Source organism: Globicephala melas, chromosome 16, assembly GCF_963455315.2.
Source record: "Globicephala melas chromosome 16, mGloMel1.2, whole genome shotgun sequence".
NCBI lineage: Eukaryota > Metazoa > Chordata > Mammalia > Artiodactyla > Delphinidae > Globicephala > Globicephala melas.
Window position 1 is genome coordinate 64,530,763 of NC_083329.1, and position 16,229 is coordinate 64,546,991.

The 16,229-nt window shown below is 37.3% G+C and overlaps 2 protein-coding genes across 3 annotated transcripts in view; one reads left to right on the top strand and one right to left on the bottom strand.

The window, feature by feature from the left end:
* The window catches only part of CTNNA3 (catenin alpha 3), a 1,571,950-nt gene that overhangs the window by 653,831 nt on the left and 901,890 nt on the right, over positions 1-16,229 (top strand). The gene's annotated exons all lie outside the window — the stretch shown is intronic.
* The window catches only part of LRRTM3 (leucine rich repeat transmembrane neuronal 3), a 181,619-nt gene that overhangs the window by 164,740 nt on the left and 650 nt on the right, over positions 1-16,229 (bottom strand). Inside the window, exon 2 of the mRNA XM_030862375.2 lies at positions 14,683-16,214. Coding sequence (XP_030718235.1) covers positions 14,683-16,214 — 1,532 coding nt within the window. The remainder of the gene's footprint in view (positions 1-14,682; positions 16,215-16,229) is intronic.

Sequence of the window (16,229 nt, forward strand, 5' to 3'; positions counted from 1 at the left end):
GTTAAATCTGTGTGTGTACGGGTGAGGGAGGGGTGGAGGGACCACAATTAGAAACCTGTAGATTTACAACGACACTTCACAATACGGATGAATCTCATAAAAGATAATGTCACCAGAAAGAAGCAAGACTCAAGAGAGTACATTCTTTATGATTCCATTTATATAAAGTACCAAGCCCGATAAAGCTATCCTAATGCTGTTAGAGTTAACAGTAGTTGTTACCCTTGGAAATAGGGCTAGTGATTGGAGGAACCAGAGGGGCCTTTTGGAGTTCTGGGAATCTTCTATTTCTTGATCTGGTTGCAGAGAACACAGGAGTGCCCAATATCCATTTGGCTTGGATAACCTTGATAATACGTTCACTTTTCTCTGTGTATATTGTATGTCAACCATAATCTTTGTTTAAGCTATAGAAATGTCTCCCACATAGTAGAATATTGCCAAACTAGTTATGCCTCTGCCATCCTTTCTCAAATTCCCAGCATGCAGGAGGGAAATTAGTCACTATTTCCAAAGAGCAAGGTAGTTATCATTGGGTTTTCAACTCCTTCCCTTGTTCACTTTCTTTCAGATTTACCCAACAGTTTTTTTTTTTTCCCCTACGCTGCTGTATTGAGATACGAAACTGCATTTAAATAGCATGTTTAACAGTTGATGCCGTTGTCATCAAATAACACCTTATTACACAAAATACCTTGTCATGGGGATTTTTCAGTTCTATGCTTAGTGCTAACTGGAAGCCAATGCCAATACTGAAAAATAAAGGGGTAGGGGATCAGGGTCTAGAAAGGCTTTTTAGGAGTTGTCTGGAAAAAAAAAAAAAAATCAGACTAGGAAAGAACATCTTGAAGGTATGTCATGGAAAGATCCAATATATTAGAATGGTATAGTCAGTTTTTAATTTCAGACAGTAATTTTTTTCTCATATGTGTTAAAGTATAAGAACAAAAGTCTAATAAGATTTTACACTTAAAAGTCATTAACTGATTAACTAAGGAATCCACATAACAGCTGTATGAGGTTTGTGTTAACTATCTACCACTTCACAGATCTTGGGTCATTTAGAAACTCTTACAGCTCTTTTCATCTCTGCTCTTTTCAAAAATCTTTAAAAAGAACTAATTATTATCATGTCTCCAGCGAAGGGTACGTATCAAATTTCTCTCCTGAAAAGAGAAAACTCAATGCTTTATGAACAAGTGACTTTCCAAAACCAGTCAAATAATTAAATGTCTTTCCTGGTGAAATGACTCCAAATTTCAAATATCCTTTGCCATCTGTTATGTTTTGTTTGCCTTGAGTAAAAACAAAAATCCACTTGCATGCCTGCATGTAGTAGGTGCTCAATAAATATCCATTGAACTCTTTTATTGTAACTTTTGGATAAATTGCTTTGAATAATTCAACCATTATTTCACAGACTCAATTGAAATTTTTGAAAACATAAATAATATTGTGTTCCTTTCTTCCAAATGCCTAAATTATTTCCCACTAGAAGTGAATTAGGTGCTAAGTTATATAGACTATTTTATTTGCTCCAATAGTAATAGCATGTTCCCTTTAGTACTGAGTGTTGGGGGGGATGTGATATGTCCATGTTTGGGGTACAAAAATGAAAAAAAAGAGAGACATACAGACAGACGTTAGAGCAGATTTTAAAGAGACATCTGAAAGGTAATGGAGTCAGTTCTTCAGGTAATGTTTATGAAAAGGAAATGATGCTGAATTATTAGAAAAGGACAATACTAAGATCAAAAATTTTTTGTTGTGGTTCTAAGCAAAATTGTTACAGAACAAAACTTAATACGACAATTCCATTAATGGATATTAATAGAGGGTTTTCAGATTTTTGGTAAGCCCTGTTTGAGTTTGATTTAATGACTTATTAATTAAGCTCCAGGAATATTTAATCATTTTCTATAGATTGCAGACTTCTTAATTTATATGGTTAATATGGGAACTTTCACTTTCCCATTCATATCAACTCATTGCATTGTGAAAACACCTCATGAGAGAGATAAGAATAACTTATTACTTGCTGTGCCCACAAACATGTTATCTCAATTTATTCTGGAAATTGCCCTGAGATGTGAAGCACTGTTCCCAGTTTACAGATGAGGAAACTGACACGATGCCATGCTGCTAGTCTGATTCAAAGGCTGTAATATCTCTTCCATACCAGGAAATAAATGTAGTCTTCCGTGAACAGATTTAATTTGAATACCTGCAGGCCACATCTGTCTTGAACTGGTTCTGCAGGTATTCATCTGTGCACACTGATATGCTGATTTAATAAAAACTTAGATATAAAAACCTCTTCTTTTTTTTTCGTTTTTTTTTCATTTGTTGGCCCTCTCTTTCACCCATACCCAGCTCACGCGGCTTGAATTCTGGCTGGCACGGTAGTGCAGTCAAGGCTGCAGCTGTTAGCATCCCCTCCTCCCATGCTCATCATGAGTTCTGCAAATGAGCCCTGCAGACTGGTATTGCGTTCTGCAGTTTATGTGACAAACAGCTTTTGTGGCCTTTGATTTTTCATATCACTCATAAATTCTGGCAGCAGACGGGCTGTTTGTCAGATTCACATTCCATACATCTGAAAGTAAAGAGTTGACGATTTCCGCATTGAAAGTGCAGAAATTTATTTGTATAAGATTTATTTATAAATTTTACTTAAAACTACTTTGAGAGGAACCTAGGATACTCTCTTGGTCCTGCCTAACTGCAAATTATTTCTATCCTTGTGCCATAAATCTTGATAATACGTCTTTTAAAATGTGCCTGAGAGATGTATTTCGTGTTTAGAGTGCTGGATTTTAGTGAGTCAAATTGTCCTTGGGCAGTATGTTTGCCTCTTCACGTTCTGTGTGACACTGTAGGAAAATGGAGACTTCAGTCATTCAGCTGCAGGCTCTAAGAAAGCCTGTTGTAACTGTGCATTTTAATTAACCGAATCAGCTGAGGAAATGTTGTCCCTCTACTGTGGTGTAGCTGTCTGCCTTGTAACGTACATCCCTGCATAAACAGAGGACTTCTATTTCTTAAACTGCCTTTCCCCCATAGTCTTTAGGAGTGTTGGGCTTTTTCTTTTTTCTTAAATTACAGGTGGAGAAGGTTTAATTAACTCTAAAATGATTCTCCAGGAAACTCAGTTGCATTTTTTACAACACTTTGCACTACAGTATAGTTACTGCAGGATGCGTGTTGTGATTGGAGCACACAGAAACATTTATAAACTTAAATCTGTTTTGTCATATCACCAGAGATGGCATCTGCACTTGGGTACAGTTGAAATACAGTTGAAGATCACATAGCTTGTGTTTTTTTAAAAAAAATAATCAGTGGGCTACTGTGAACTGAGCCAACAAAATGGGAATAATTTAACCATTGATTATTTCTGCACAACACACTGCTGGATGTTAAAACTGAGTTGAGTATGAGGAGGTAGTTGTGGTTCAAAGAGTTACATGCAAATTTGACCTCTGGAAGTATAATTTGTGAGCCTGGCATTGAAAACTGCTGAATACATCCTGCTGGAAACGTCTTGCCTATGTGATTGGTTATAGGTTAGTTAAGCACTGAGTTCCTTTCATTCAGCTGTTAACCACACAGAATTTCTTGAATCTATAGTAGATTAGTGCCAGTTTCAGAACAGTGGTATTTCATCTTTTCAAACTATATGCCATGGAGCCCAGGACCCTCTACCTGAGCTAGACCAAGCAGATTCCAATACTGAAGATTAAAAATAAAACCAGAACTCGACCACTTCTTATGTTTCTTTCTTTTAAATAAGAATGGAAACAAAAAAAATTCTTTTTAAAATTAAAGTAACCACTGGGTATATCTTAAGCAAGAGAGATATAGATTAGAGGTAAAAACTGATGCAGTGTTTATAGTAAAACCCTGAAATGGATAACTAAGAGAGGGACTAAGGAACGCAGTCCTTGGAAGATCATTAAGAATACAATTAAATTAGCTTAGAGTTTGAAATAGAAGGTAAGAAAATGGACTGCAAGGTTCTCAAAAACCCTCATAGCTACAAGTTTTATGACTAAATGAAGGTTTCATTTCAATTCTCGTATTATTACATATGTTCCAAAAATGAATCTGCTCCATTGATGGCAAAGATTACCACAGTCCAGAGTCTGAGTGGTACCTCACATTTAAAGGAATACTTGGATGTTCTACAAATCTGCCCTGCCTTTACAAATCACGATTAAAATGTGACTTAAAAATATATTCAGGGGGGATGTAACTTCTATTTCTGAAATTAAACTACAGTTTACAAAATTATAGTTCTTCATTTATAGAACTAAAAAAAGCTATTGAATACAAATAGATTTTTGACTCCCTTTTAAATCAAATTATTAGACTGTGTCATCTTAATTATTGCTTTTCTAAGAGAAAAAAAAAAAAAAAAACATTAGTATTTTCCTCTTAACCCAGCCAGTAGGTGCATAGTCAAGTATAGTATAGATTGACTTATCAATAAAGTTGGATAGAGGGAAAAATTGAAAGATATTTTAAGTGGTGATGAGAGAGAGAAAAAAAATTCAGTGAAAAGGAGTAAGAGGATTGACAGAAGGTAGGAAAGGAGAGACCCAGCAAACGGCAGACGCTTCAGTCCTCTATAATCAATTGTGTCTTCTGCAGAATCAGTGTTCAGGAGGTAAACAAATAATGAGCATTTCTAACTGTCAACTTCTTAGTACTTGATGTTTGAAACCTTCGGTAGAGTAGTTACTTTGAAAATGTATATAATCAGAAAGCCAAAGACCTGCGACTTGGTCTCTGTGATAGTGTAGGGTAGCCACTTTGGGAAGGGAGGAGAGGCCTGGGAGTGTGTCTAAAGCAGAAGCCTTGTGGCACTAGGCATGGGATGAGAAGATACGAAGCTAAAGAGAAAAGGACCTTTCCCGAGAGGCAGTGAACAAGGAGCAGTCACAGATATATGGCTTTTACAACAAAAGCTGACTACCCAACCTTCGCTGAAATCAAGATGTATTCATTCTTTGAATGAAATGTTCTTTCTTTGTCCCACATTTTTTTTTTAGCTCTTAGTAACTTTAACATGAGAGCTAAAATGGTCATACCCTTGGTTACTGTCAAAGAAAAATTGTTGTTAGATTATTCACAACATAGAAGCAACTTAAATCTGAACATGATTCTTAGAAACCATATTTTGTAAGAATACTTTTTGAAACCAGTTTACTGATAAATGAGAAAACTTTATATGTGAGAAAGTACATATAAAATAAAAACAAAAAATGTACATGCAGACTATATAAATAAAAGGTTGACAGTAGGGCTTCCCTGGTGGTGCAGTGGTTGAGAGTCCGCCTGCCGATGCAGGGGACGCAGGTTCGTGCCCCGGTCCGGGAAGATCCCACATGCCGCAGAGCGCCTGGGCCCGTAAGCCATGGCCGCTGAGCCTGCGCGTCCGGAGCCTGTGCTCCGCAACGGGAGAGGCCACAGCAGTGAGAGGCCCGCGTACCGCAAAAAAAAAAAAAAAAAAAAAAAAAAGGTTGACAATAACCTTATAATAATTAACAGAAAATCAGTTCAACAGACATCTACTATGAATAAAAGTCTATAACCAGTCACCACTGGATGGAAGAAGAGATGGTCCCTTTCCTCAAAAAGGGTATGAAAACACATTAATAACTCTCACATAAGGCAGCCTGTGATATTGTCTCCAGTAGACATACAAAATATCATGGAAAACAGGGAAGGGCAAGCAAGATTAAGAAGACTTCTAGAATGAGTAGAATTTGAGTTGGATCTGTTATAAGAAGACTCAGAGATTGACAGGAGGACTTGGGAGAGGAAAGCCATTTCTCACAAAGGAAATAGCTTGAGCAAAAGCACAGAGGTAGGAAAGCACTTCAATAACTGGCCAGTGTTAGAGCATGGGGAATAATGTGGAAATAAAGGTAGGGATGTAGTTGGGCTTTGATGGGAGGTTTAGGATTTTGGTCTTATGTACCACATTACTCTTCAGTATTAATCACGTGCCCAGTTGCCCCTGAGCTTATGGCAGTTAAGATTCTGTTTCTTGAAAGTCTGCCAGATATCTGTTTGTTATTCCATGTAAAAATAGATAGTGGAATACAGCTATTAAAGCATTCTGTTATACTGAAATTTTTAGTTAGAGCTAATAAAGGGAAGGAGAAGGTTACGATTATGTGCCAAGCTTTATACTAAGTGATGTCATCTAAGTCATCTTATTTAATCATCTAGGAACTTTATGAGTATTAAATTAAATAATTAAATTAAATAATGTATGCAATGTGCCAAAACAAAGTACATAAAAATATTCAAGAAATGCTGATTCTTGGCCCTGTTTTGACAATCCTGTGATGATTATATTATTTTACACATTTTTATTTTTAAGATGAAGAAGCTAACACTCAAGATTTTGCAGTTAAGTCTCAGAACCAGAATTCAAACTGTTTCATCCTGGTTCCGTAGCCCACGTTTTTTATTATATACAATATTGTCTCTCCGTGGAGAAAAACTAAGGAGAAAGCCTGTGTATAATGGTAATTCACTGAAGAGATTTCTCAAACTATAGTTTACTGAATGAAACATGGATTATTTGTCCTGCCTTGGTTCCTTTGGGAAGGCCCAACTTCATGTTTGAGAAAAATATAGAGGTTTCTATGTAGGATAATTTCAGAGGTGCTTGCAAAGCACTTTTGCCCTCGAAGCATAACCCCTGCTCTTAGTATATGACTTTCTCACCTTTAGCAAAAGGTTTTTACCCCATTTAGGTGTAAGTGTCCTTGGAATCGATAATGATGCTAGTTGAGATCTGGGGATACATATTGGGTGAGGAGTAAGGAACCAAGAGAGCCCTCGGTAGCACTGGATGGAGGAATTTCAGTACGGATAATCCTAAGTGGAGAAAAGGCATGGGAGTGGAGGCAGGGAAGACAGAAGGCACACATCCCAGACTTGACTAGATTGCACTCTAGAGACAAACCCAGTCCGTTTGTCTGATCAGTCCAATCACAGAACTGATGAATTACCCTGTGACTTTCTGACAGGATCAAAATTTGAGTGGGGAGTCTAGAAAAGCAGGCAAAGTGATACAACAAAAGCATTGGGAAAAGATCTGCAGGCAGAAAACAAAACAAAACAACTAAAAAACAAACAAAAGAAACCTCCGTGTTAGAAGTGGGAAAATGTAAGAAACGTGAACCTTAAATTTGAGAATATGATGGGAAACGTGGAGGGTAAAACAGATGTCAGGAAAGTGAAATACAGGATGTTCATTATTTAGTATTATTTTTAAGATTAAGAAATAAATAACATGATCTTTAGACTCTATTTTTTTTTTTTTGTCTACCTTGACCTTTTCTTTTTAATTTATAGATAGCTTAATGGTTTTGCATTTCAGTGTAAACTAAGACCCCGCACATCTCTGTGTGTTCAACCATAAAAACAACCAAAGTGAAGCCCATAAAAATATGTAGATTTTTACATTTTACTACTCAGTCCTCCTTGTAAAAGTCCATAGGGCTAAGTGCATGTTGCCTTTTAACAACATAAAATAGGCTGGAGTGAGTGCCACAGGCTGGGAAGATGACTACACTAGCAGATCAGAATTTAACTAGCAGAGGGATATCCTAATGGTAACTTACTAGAAATCATTTCCTAATGGAGCTGGAGGTGTATAATTTGGCTTGAGAAGCCTTGTGTGGGTAGGGTATGAATTATTTTAGGGCAGTCCTATAAAGAGGGACAAGATTTAAGATTAATGGATGAAATTTATCAGAGAACAGAGTCAATATAGGGACTCTGTTCTTATATTTAAAAAAAATATATATATACACATTCCTGGCACATAATAAGTCAAGTACACAAAAATACACATACACGTAAACAAATATGTGATAAAATGTGAATAATCCTATAGGAAGGACATGGATTCTTTTTTTCCCCTAAGCATCTAAAACATGTCTAGCTTGGTGGAAAACACAGAATACTTATGTATATAATATGTCCTGTGCCATATTAAACAGATCTTTAATTATTCCATTTTAATTGTAATTCAGTGATGTTACCTAACCTTCCTTAGGGTAAATGGCAGTACTCCAACCAAATATTTATACCTTTTAACTTTAAAATTTCATACAGATTGTGCAGAATCCCTTTCATAAATTGATGAAAAACAAGCCAACACTGATCCTAAAGTGTCAAGTTAGTTTTTAAACCTCTTTCACTATGGTAAGTTATCACAGGTTTATCAGAGACTTTAAAGTCACTCAACTACTTCAAGATCAACATGGTATGTCCTACAAGTTTCCTTTAAACATTCTTGTGAAATGGTGGTTGACCGCATCAAAAATCATGTTCCTTTTTTCAGAGAGTACAGCAGATCAAACTTAATGACAAGAAGCACTTTTTTGTTTTTTTGTTTTTGTTTTTTGCGGTACGCGGGCCTCTCACTGTTGTGGCCTCTCCCATTGCGGAGCACAGGCTCCGGACGCGCAGGCTCAGCGGCCATGGCTCACGGGCCCAGCCGCTCCGCGGCATGTGGGATCCTCCCGGACCCGGGCACGAACCCGTGTACCCTGCATCGGCAGGTGGACTCTCAACCACTGCGCCACCAGGGAAGCCCTACATTTTGTTTTATGGTCTAACTTTTTTTATTGAAGATAGGATTCTCCTTTGAGTAAGATGACCAATTGTGTTGATTTATATGAGGCAAGACCTTTTTTGTGTGACATAGGAAGTAGAGAACAACAATTTAAGAGTGGGATAAAAGCATAACTGAAATTTTTTCCTGGGTCAGGGGGAAATGGGAGTCCCTGAAAATAAGGTATAAAGAATTATCAAAAGAGTTATCAATTTGTATTACAACATTTGCTGGATAGGTTAAGAGAGAAGCTCTTTTTCTTTTTTTCTCTTTTTTTTTCAATAAAATGGATTATTATTGCGTATGGAGTTTCTGCTATTAGAAAGTACAGTTGCTAAATAGATTCCCTCTGTTTGGTCTTACATTGTGACCCAGATAGTCTTGTTCTCTCTGTGTTCCTGAAATTCTCCTCACATGTTCAGGAGACCTAACTCAAGAACATATAACAATAATCCTACGAAGGTAAAGCAGAATAAAATTAAAAAATGCTTTTTCCACTGAAAAACCATCATCCTTTCTCTGTTCTCAAGAGATTTCATAGGAACTCAGCTATCAAAGAGGATGGTTTTCTACTTAAATTATAAGAATTTTGGAAATACGTCTGCTACATCATACTTGGTAAGAAAAGCTACGTCCAGTAGAGAGAGATTTTTGATTACACTGGTCATTTTTTTGATGAAAGGCCCAAAAAGAGTACTCTTAAGTATTTAATTTTGCATAAATGAATAGGTTATAACTCATAAAAAAGGCCTTGTATTTTTATGCTACTTTTTTTTAATCCAGTGATTTTCAACAGTAATAACTGGTAAAGTCAATAGTAATTTCTATACTAGGAGGAAATTTTGGATAATCTTTCACTGGGGGAAAAGAAAGAAACAACAGAATAGATGTCATGTAATCGATACCTGGAATATGTGCTAATCCCACTGTAACATGTTAAAGGCAATTACTTTTTGCTCAATAATGACGTTATCTTGCCATAAATGTTATATTTATAAGGTATAAAGTAGACAAGGGCTCAAAATAGTGATACTGAAGAGGGGTAGGGCAAGTAACCTATGTTAATTGAAAACCTTTTCTATAATGATCTTTTTTGGGTCCCAATTAGAATTTTGATTTAGTTTGATAAGCTCTGGTTGGTGTCTATTTATGTTTATTGTACATTGCGGTCATTATTGATATGGGATGGAAGAAACTTTTTATGGAAAATAAACGTCAAAGACAAATTAAGTTATAGACTCACTGCCAAGTCTCAGAATTCATATTAATGTAAAGTGGATTTAGGCTTCTGTTACATAGAGGTTAGTAATGTCTTTTTCACCCAGGCCAAACATAGAACACTGGCAAACATAACTGATTATCTCACTAAATGCTTTTTGAAAATAATAGATAGTTGCCATTTTAGAGTTTATGAAGTGTTGCTCACATTTTGTCCTCCCAGTAACCATATGAAGTCAATAATTTTGTTTTACAGATGAGTAACTTCAAGTTCAGAAAAGCTGAGGAATTTCCTCGGGATTATTTGATTTGCAAGTGTCAGAGAAATTTGAATCTAAGGCCCATACTCTATTATTTACATGGCCATGATATGTTCCTTAAATCAAAAGAATCATAATATCTTTTTATATAGATTTTCTCTGTAGTATTTCTACTGTATTCTACCCAACTGCAAAAATCAACAATGATTTTGAAGAGTAGGCAAAAGTGGGTCCAATTCTATAGGCTATTATGATGTTAGATTCTAGAAAGTCTTACTTTCACCTGTGTATTATCTTACTAGTTTTCAAGAGTCATTTAATACAACCTATTTGGCTTTCATCAGTTCTGTTTCTCTTACAACATTTGTAATTAAAATCCACTGATATTACTTTTTGTGTTCATGGTTTATTCCAGCTGCCTCTGATTTTTGATGTAGGTAGCTAAGACAATACAAGTATAGCAAAATTCCATGGGTTTGCATAAAATCCAGATTCTAATGAGAATCCAGGGAAAAGGGAATAAAAGAGGCAACACAGTTTCTGAATTTTTCATTTCTCATTTCTCAGTTCTCATTTGTCATGTCTGGAACTCATTTTGTCTTAGGCTTCATGGCCTGATGCTGTTTCTGATGCTAGTTCAATCCACACTTTAAATAAGCTAGTTGAGTTCTCTTCTTGGTAAATGTCAAGGGAAGAGAAGGTATTTCATGCACCTACAGCATCCTGAAAATCCTTACCAAATCTACAAATCTGACTCTGCATTATCCTTCCCCAGAAGGAGAGCATAATTTCATTATCTATGAATCATCACCTCTTAGACTGTAACATCATTGTCAGAGAGCCTAATAGAATAGTGTTCAGCTGACTGGAAAGGGGGAGGGAGGGAGAGAGCGCTGGGGCAAAGCACAGGTCACTGGCATGGTAACAAACTGGAGAGTTCCAGAGCTGGATGCGGAGGCCTCACTCACTCCACAGCTCAGACACTCCTGACTGGTAAATAACTGATGCTGGTTCTTTCAGTATTAATATTGAAATTTGTTTTCCCCAACTTATTAAATTATATTTCAGTATCCTGCCTGTGGAAAATATTCACACTTAATGAAAATATCAGAATATTTGGCCAATGTTGATGATTATAAATACTTAAAAAAATATGTCTTATCGATTTTTGTTGCATTATTACTTGCTCTTCATCTTTGGACACTTATTTCTAGCCCTTAGTTCCAGTTCTGTGGCCTCTGGGCATTACTAAATAAGTCAATATACAAAATATAACTTAAAAAATTGTACTATAACCATGTTTCCAAGGGAGATGAACGAAATAAAATTAAAATCTGATTCATGGATTGAAAACCATATGTTGTAAACCACATTTACATAAGGGTTCAGGATAAAAAACTAAATAAAATGTTTGAATAGCTGTGGTTAGTCTAACCAGCCACTGGAGGTCGCTGATGCTCCACAGTAATACAGTCTATTGCCTGTCTATTTAGGCAGTTGACTCACTGAATCAAGAAAAAATGGTTTAAATTCTTTGAAAAGATGTAATGTCAACATCCTTGGAAAATATAAACTCATTTAAAAGAAATATATCTTGCATAATTATTGCTTGGAAGACTGGCACTTGGACTATTAACTCTATGCTGCAGTAGCACTATGCGTACCAGGGCTCATAAAAATTTGGGGATAAAACCCATACAGTTCAGAGACTAAACTGTATTTCCTCTCTCTCTGGTAAAGCATTCAAAGACTGAATCCGTTCTTCTTTGATGCATCTCTGCTGTGTATTTCAACAGGTCAGGCTGTTTATTTAACTGTTGTCACCTTTGAGGAAAGTCAGACACTTGATATAAATTTGGAATAGAAAATGAAATATCAGTTATATTTTTCTAATATGCAATGAGCTTTTAAATACTTATGAGAATAGATTTATGGTATGCAGTCCAAAAAGTGCCATGGGGTGGTGGTGAGGACGATGACTTTTGAGCAGGAGAACATTCATTCACCAGCTGGCTTTGCTGAATTTATAGTGGCGAACTAGTGATTGTCTAACCTACGAGAATTATGTACTGAGAACTAAAGAAGCTTCATTCCCAAAGAGAGGGAAAAGACTTTTTTTTTGGAATTCCATGTACTGAATCAAAGTTGCTTTTACAATCTAAGGGATTTTATTTTGGTTCTTCTCTATTATTAAATTTATATGTAGTTAAATTTAGGCATTAAAAAATGACCAACCTTCACAATTTTGGTCATTCATGTAATCTTAACACACCAAGTGGCTTTGAACTTTAGAAACACTTTTAATACAGCGAACATATTTTATATATACTAGCAGTACCACAGCATCAAGTATTTGCAAGAGTTTCAAAATATGAATATAACTATGCCTTGCCTACATTTATTTGGTATCCGTGACAAATGAGGCAGAAGGTCAAGTCAAAGAATAAAAATGGGCTTTTTCACTTTAACACTGCATTTAATTAAAACAATCATGTTTAGTACAGGTAAAAATGAGGCTGACCAAAGAAAGTTTTGTTTTTAGATGGAGTATGTATTTACTGACATTTTATGAAAAATGTGAAATGACAACTTCAGTGAAAAACATCACAGTAGTTTCAGTCATCCAATTCATTGTACTGTAAGGAAGTATCTGCATTTTAATCACTTGGGAATCCGTGACTATTTGCCATTAATAAGTGTATATCCAACAGTTAGGCATGGACAAATATCTTGGAGCTATGATGCTTTTCTGAACTGGTGTCTATTTTAAGGTTTCATCAAAATCAAAGTACAGTTCCTTGAGAAATCTACTTTCGAGGTTCCTTTTTCTTTATTGCTTATAAAAGTATGATTTTTATAATCTGGCTTCTTTGCAATTATATCTCATGGTGACTTGCCTAGATTTTTCCTCTCAGAATATGAAAAGACTCCAAACTATATAAAAATGCTGGTAAAAATAGCCATTTACTTTTTCTTTTTTGCTGCAGTGATTCTGTTTGGAAAGAACAGGGGCATGGTTAAAGATATAAAGCTTGTTGACAAGCCAAATTAAATGAAACGGGCTCAATGTTGCAATTCCTGATTTTTGTTCCTATAATAGAATTCTTCGTTTTGGAGGATGAAAGAGAATACTGGCTAAAGACATTTTTCTAAAATCTAAATGAACTGTGGTCGAAGTTACTTAAATACAGAAGCTGTGATATTTGTGCTGCAGGCAATAAACTTTCACCACTGACATAAAAACATGCATGCAGCTTGCAGATTGCCAACAGGGTCTGTACAGAATCATACTGATGAATGGAGTTCACAATATAGGTGAACAAGGGGACACTGTAACATGAGCAACAGAAAAGCAAAAGACAACTGCCATGGGGTTGGTCTTTTGTCCCGTAAGATTTATTTTATACGTGTATTAAGGTGTTGTCAAAACTATCCTTTTCAACGAGGCTGTCGGTGGTGGAAAGCGTGTCTTGGAATGTGTTCTCTTTACACCTCTGAATGAAGTGTCAGTCATCAGGGGACTGGTGTGTGTGCAGAGCATAGAGTGGAACACAACAGGACAGCCTGACAAATCCCAAACAGAACAGACAGCTCATGATTCCACTCCCTACATTAGGGTCCTTAAAAGAGCTGCAAAGAGAAATTTTGGTAAGCTTCCAACCACATGCATTTAGCAAGCTGCATTCCCATTTGCACGCCTCATCTCTGAAAACTCCTTAAGGTGAGGAACAGTGGAGAAATCTGCCTCCTGCCTGTTTTATCTATTTATTTATTCATTTATGTACTTATTTTAGAAATGTGGAGGCTAGAAGAAATTGACGGTGAAACCTCTAGTCTGATTTTTACAGAGAAGAGTTTCAGAGACAAGGCTTCAGGTCTAAAACTTTGTATTTTTACTGTCTCCTTGCATTTTGCAGTTGTCTACTTGCAGCATTTTAACCCTTCAACAGTTTTCCCTAGGCTTGCTTTACTGTAATTCAAACACCTCTGGAAACTGCTCGTGGTGCTGCTTTAACAGAGCACCATCTTTCAGTAGTTTTCTGCAGTTTTCTTTTTAAGCTAGGCATTGTTTTAAGGCTGTCCCTAAGTGTTCTGTAATCAAGTCCTCACCTAAAATCAGTTCAGGCTCCAAGTACCTGGGATCATTCACTTTTTCCTTGATTTCCCAATGAACTGCAAACCTTCTAGGACTATAGATTCGGTCTTGCCAGGAGAATAACAGCCGACGGGAAGGATTACTTATGAAAGAAGTTTTGTCTTAAAACAGGTGTGACATTAATGGAATCAATAAAGGGTCTTATACAATAGGCGTTAAATTAAAGCAGAGTTCAAGCTTCACATTGATTGTGGTATTTAAATTTCAATGGGTTAATTATGTATGAAAGTAAAATGACCAGTATTATGAATGTACTAAAACGGACAGGGAAGGACCTTGCCAGCAAAGGGAGAGGGAGGGGGGTAGGGAGAGGGGCACCACATTCCCTTTATAGTCACCAGAGTTCAATAAAGCACCACTTATTTCTCAGCTTTTAAGAGCGCTTTTATCACAATGGTTCATACCTCACACTCCCTGGAGCCCGATTTGTTATAGGTGCAGGGTCCCGTCCCATTCAGCAGCATCTCGCTGGTCTCCGTGTTGGTGGGTTTATAATCTACATAAAATTCCTGCGTGCTGGGAGTCATTTGCTTTAGGGACTGTCTTTTCTTTTTCCTGTGCCTTCGCATGAGGGAGCGCTGCTGCAGCTGCTTCATGCTGGCAGGGTACCGCTTCCACGACACATAGATAACAAGAAGGATGACGAGCACAGACAGGAAAAGGGCCACGCTCCCTGCGATGATTTTATGGAAAGAGATGTGCTCAGTGTCAGCATCGGTCTCTGGGCCAGGCTCCGTGGCTCCCACTGTGGGGGGCAAAGGGGGTTTGCTCTCATGCTTCGGCCTGGGGAGCTTGGGCTTAAATGTCGGCTTTGGGAGAGCCCTGGCCAGATCAAACCTCTCCGTGGTACTTTTGCCACAGATGCTGTAGTTCTTCACTGCATCGATAACATTTACTCCTTGCAGCTCTTTGGGACTGGCACAGATAATTGTATTCTCCCTCAGTCCTTTAAAATTTTTCAGCCAGTTTACCAGGGAACAAATATTTCTGCTGCATTCCCATATATTCCCGGCAAGACTGATGTCATTGAGGGATATCCAAGAATCCAAAATCTCTTGACCAATAAATGTGAGCTTGTTGGAATCCAGGTTGAGGCGCTGCAGATTTGGGACACACTGGAAAACACTAGGTCCACTAAAAGCTTCGATCTCATTGCCTGATAAATCAAGCCTTTGTAATGAACTCCAGGTCCAGGACATGGTCTGTCCTATGACACTGATTTTATTCCACTGCAAGTAAAGGTTCTGAAGGCTCACCAACCTTGGAAAAAGGGCCAGATTGAGCTTAGAAAATTGATTGTGCTCCAGGTGAAGTTCTTTGAGTCTGATCATGCCTGCAAAGACATTCCTGGCTAAACTTCGGATCCGGTTATATCCCAGGTCCAAAAGTTCCAGGTTGCGGCAGTCTTGGAATATTCGCACGGGGATGTTTCTCAGGGAATTAGATCGTAAATGTAAACTCAGCAGCTTTCGCAGACCCCGAAACTGTTCAGATCCCAGAGAATGCAGCTGATTATAGGACAGATCCAAGTTCCGTAAATTTGTCACAGGTCTGAAGGTATTGTTGAGAAAATAGGAGATTCTGTTGGAACTCAGAATCAACTCTTTGAGTCTGCGTATTCCATTAAAAGCATTCTCATCAATATTGCTGATGTGGTTATGGTCAAGGTACAGCCAGGTGAGCTGGTTGAGCCCTTTAAATTGATTATACTTAAGTTTTTGAAGGCTGTTATAGCGAAGGGACAAACCTAAGCAACCAGCAGATATACTTGAGGGTATCTCCTGTAATTTCTGAGATTCACAATATACCATTTTGCCTTCACACCTACAGCCCTTAGGGCATCCTCGTTCGGCAGAAGAAAGCATTGTCAGTAAGACAGTGGGGGCTATAACGAGTGCTACAGCTGATCCGCTCAGTAGCCTAATTACATTGAAACCTGGAAATAAAAACA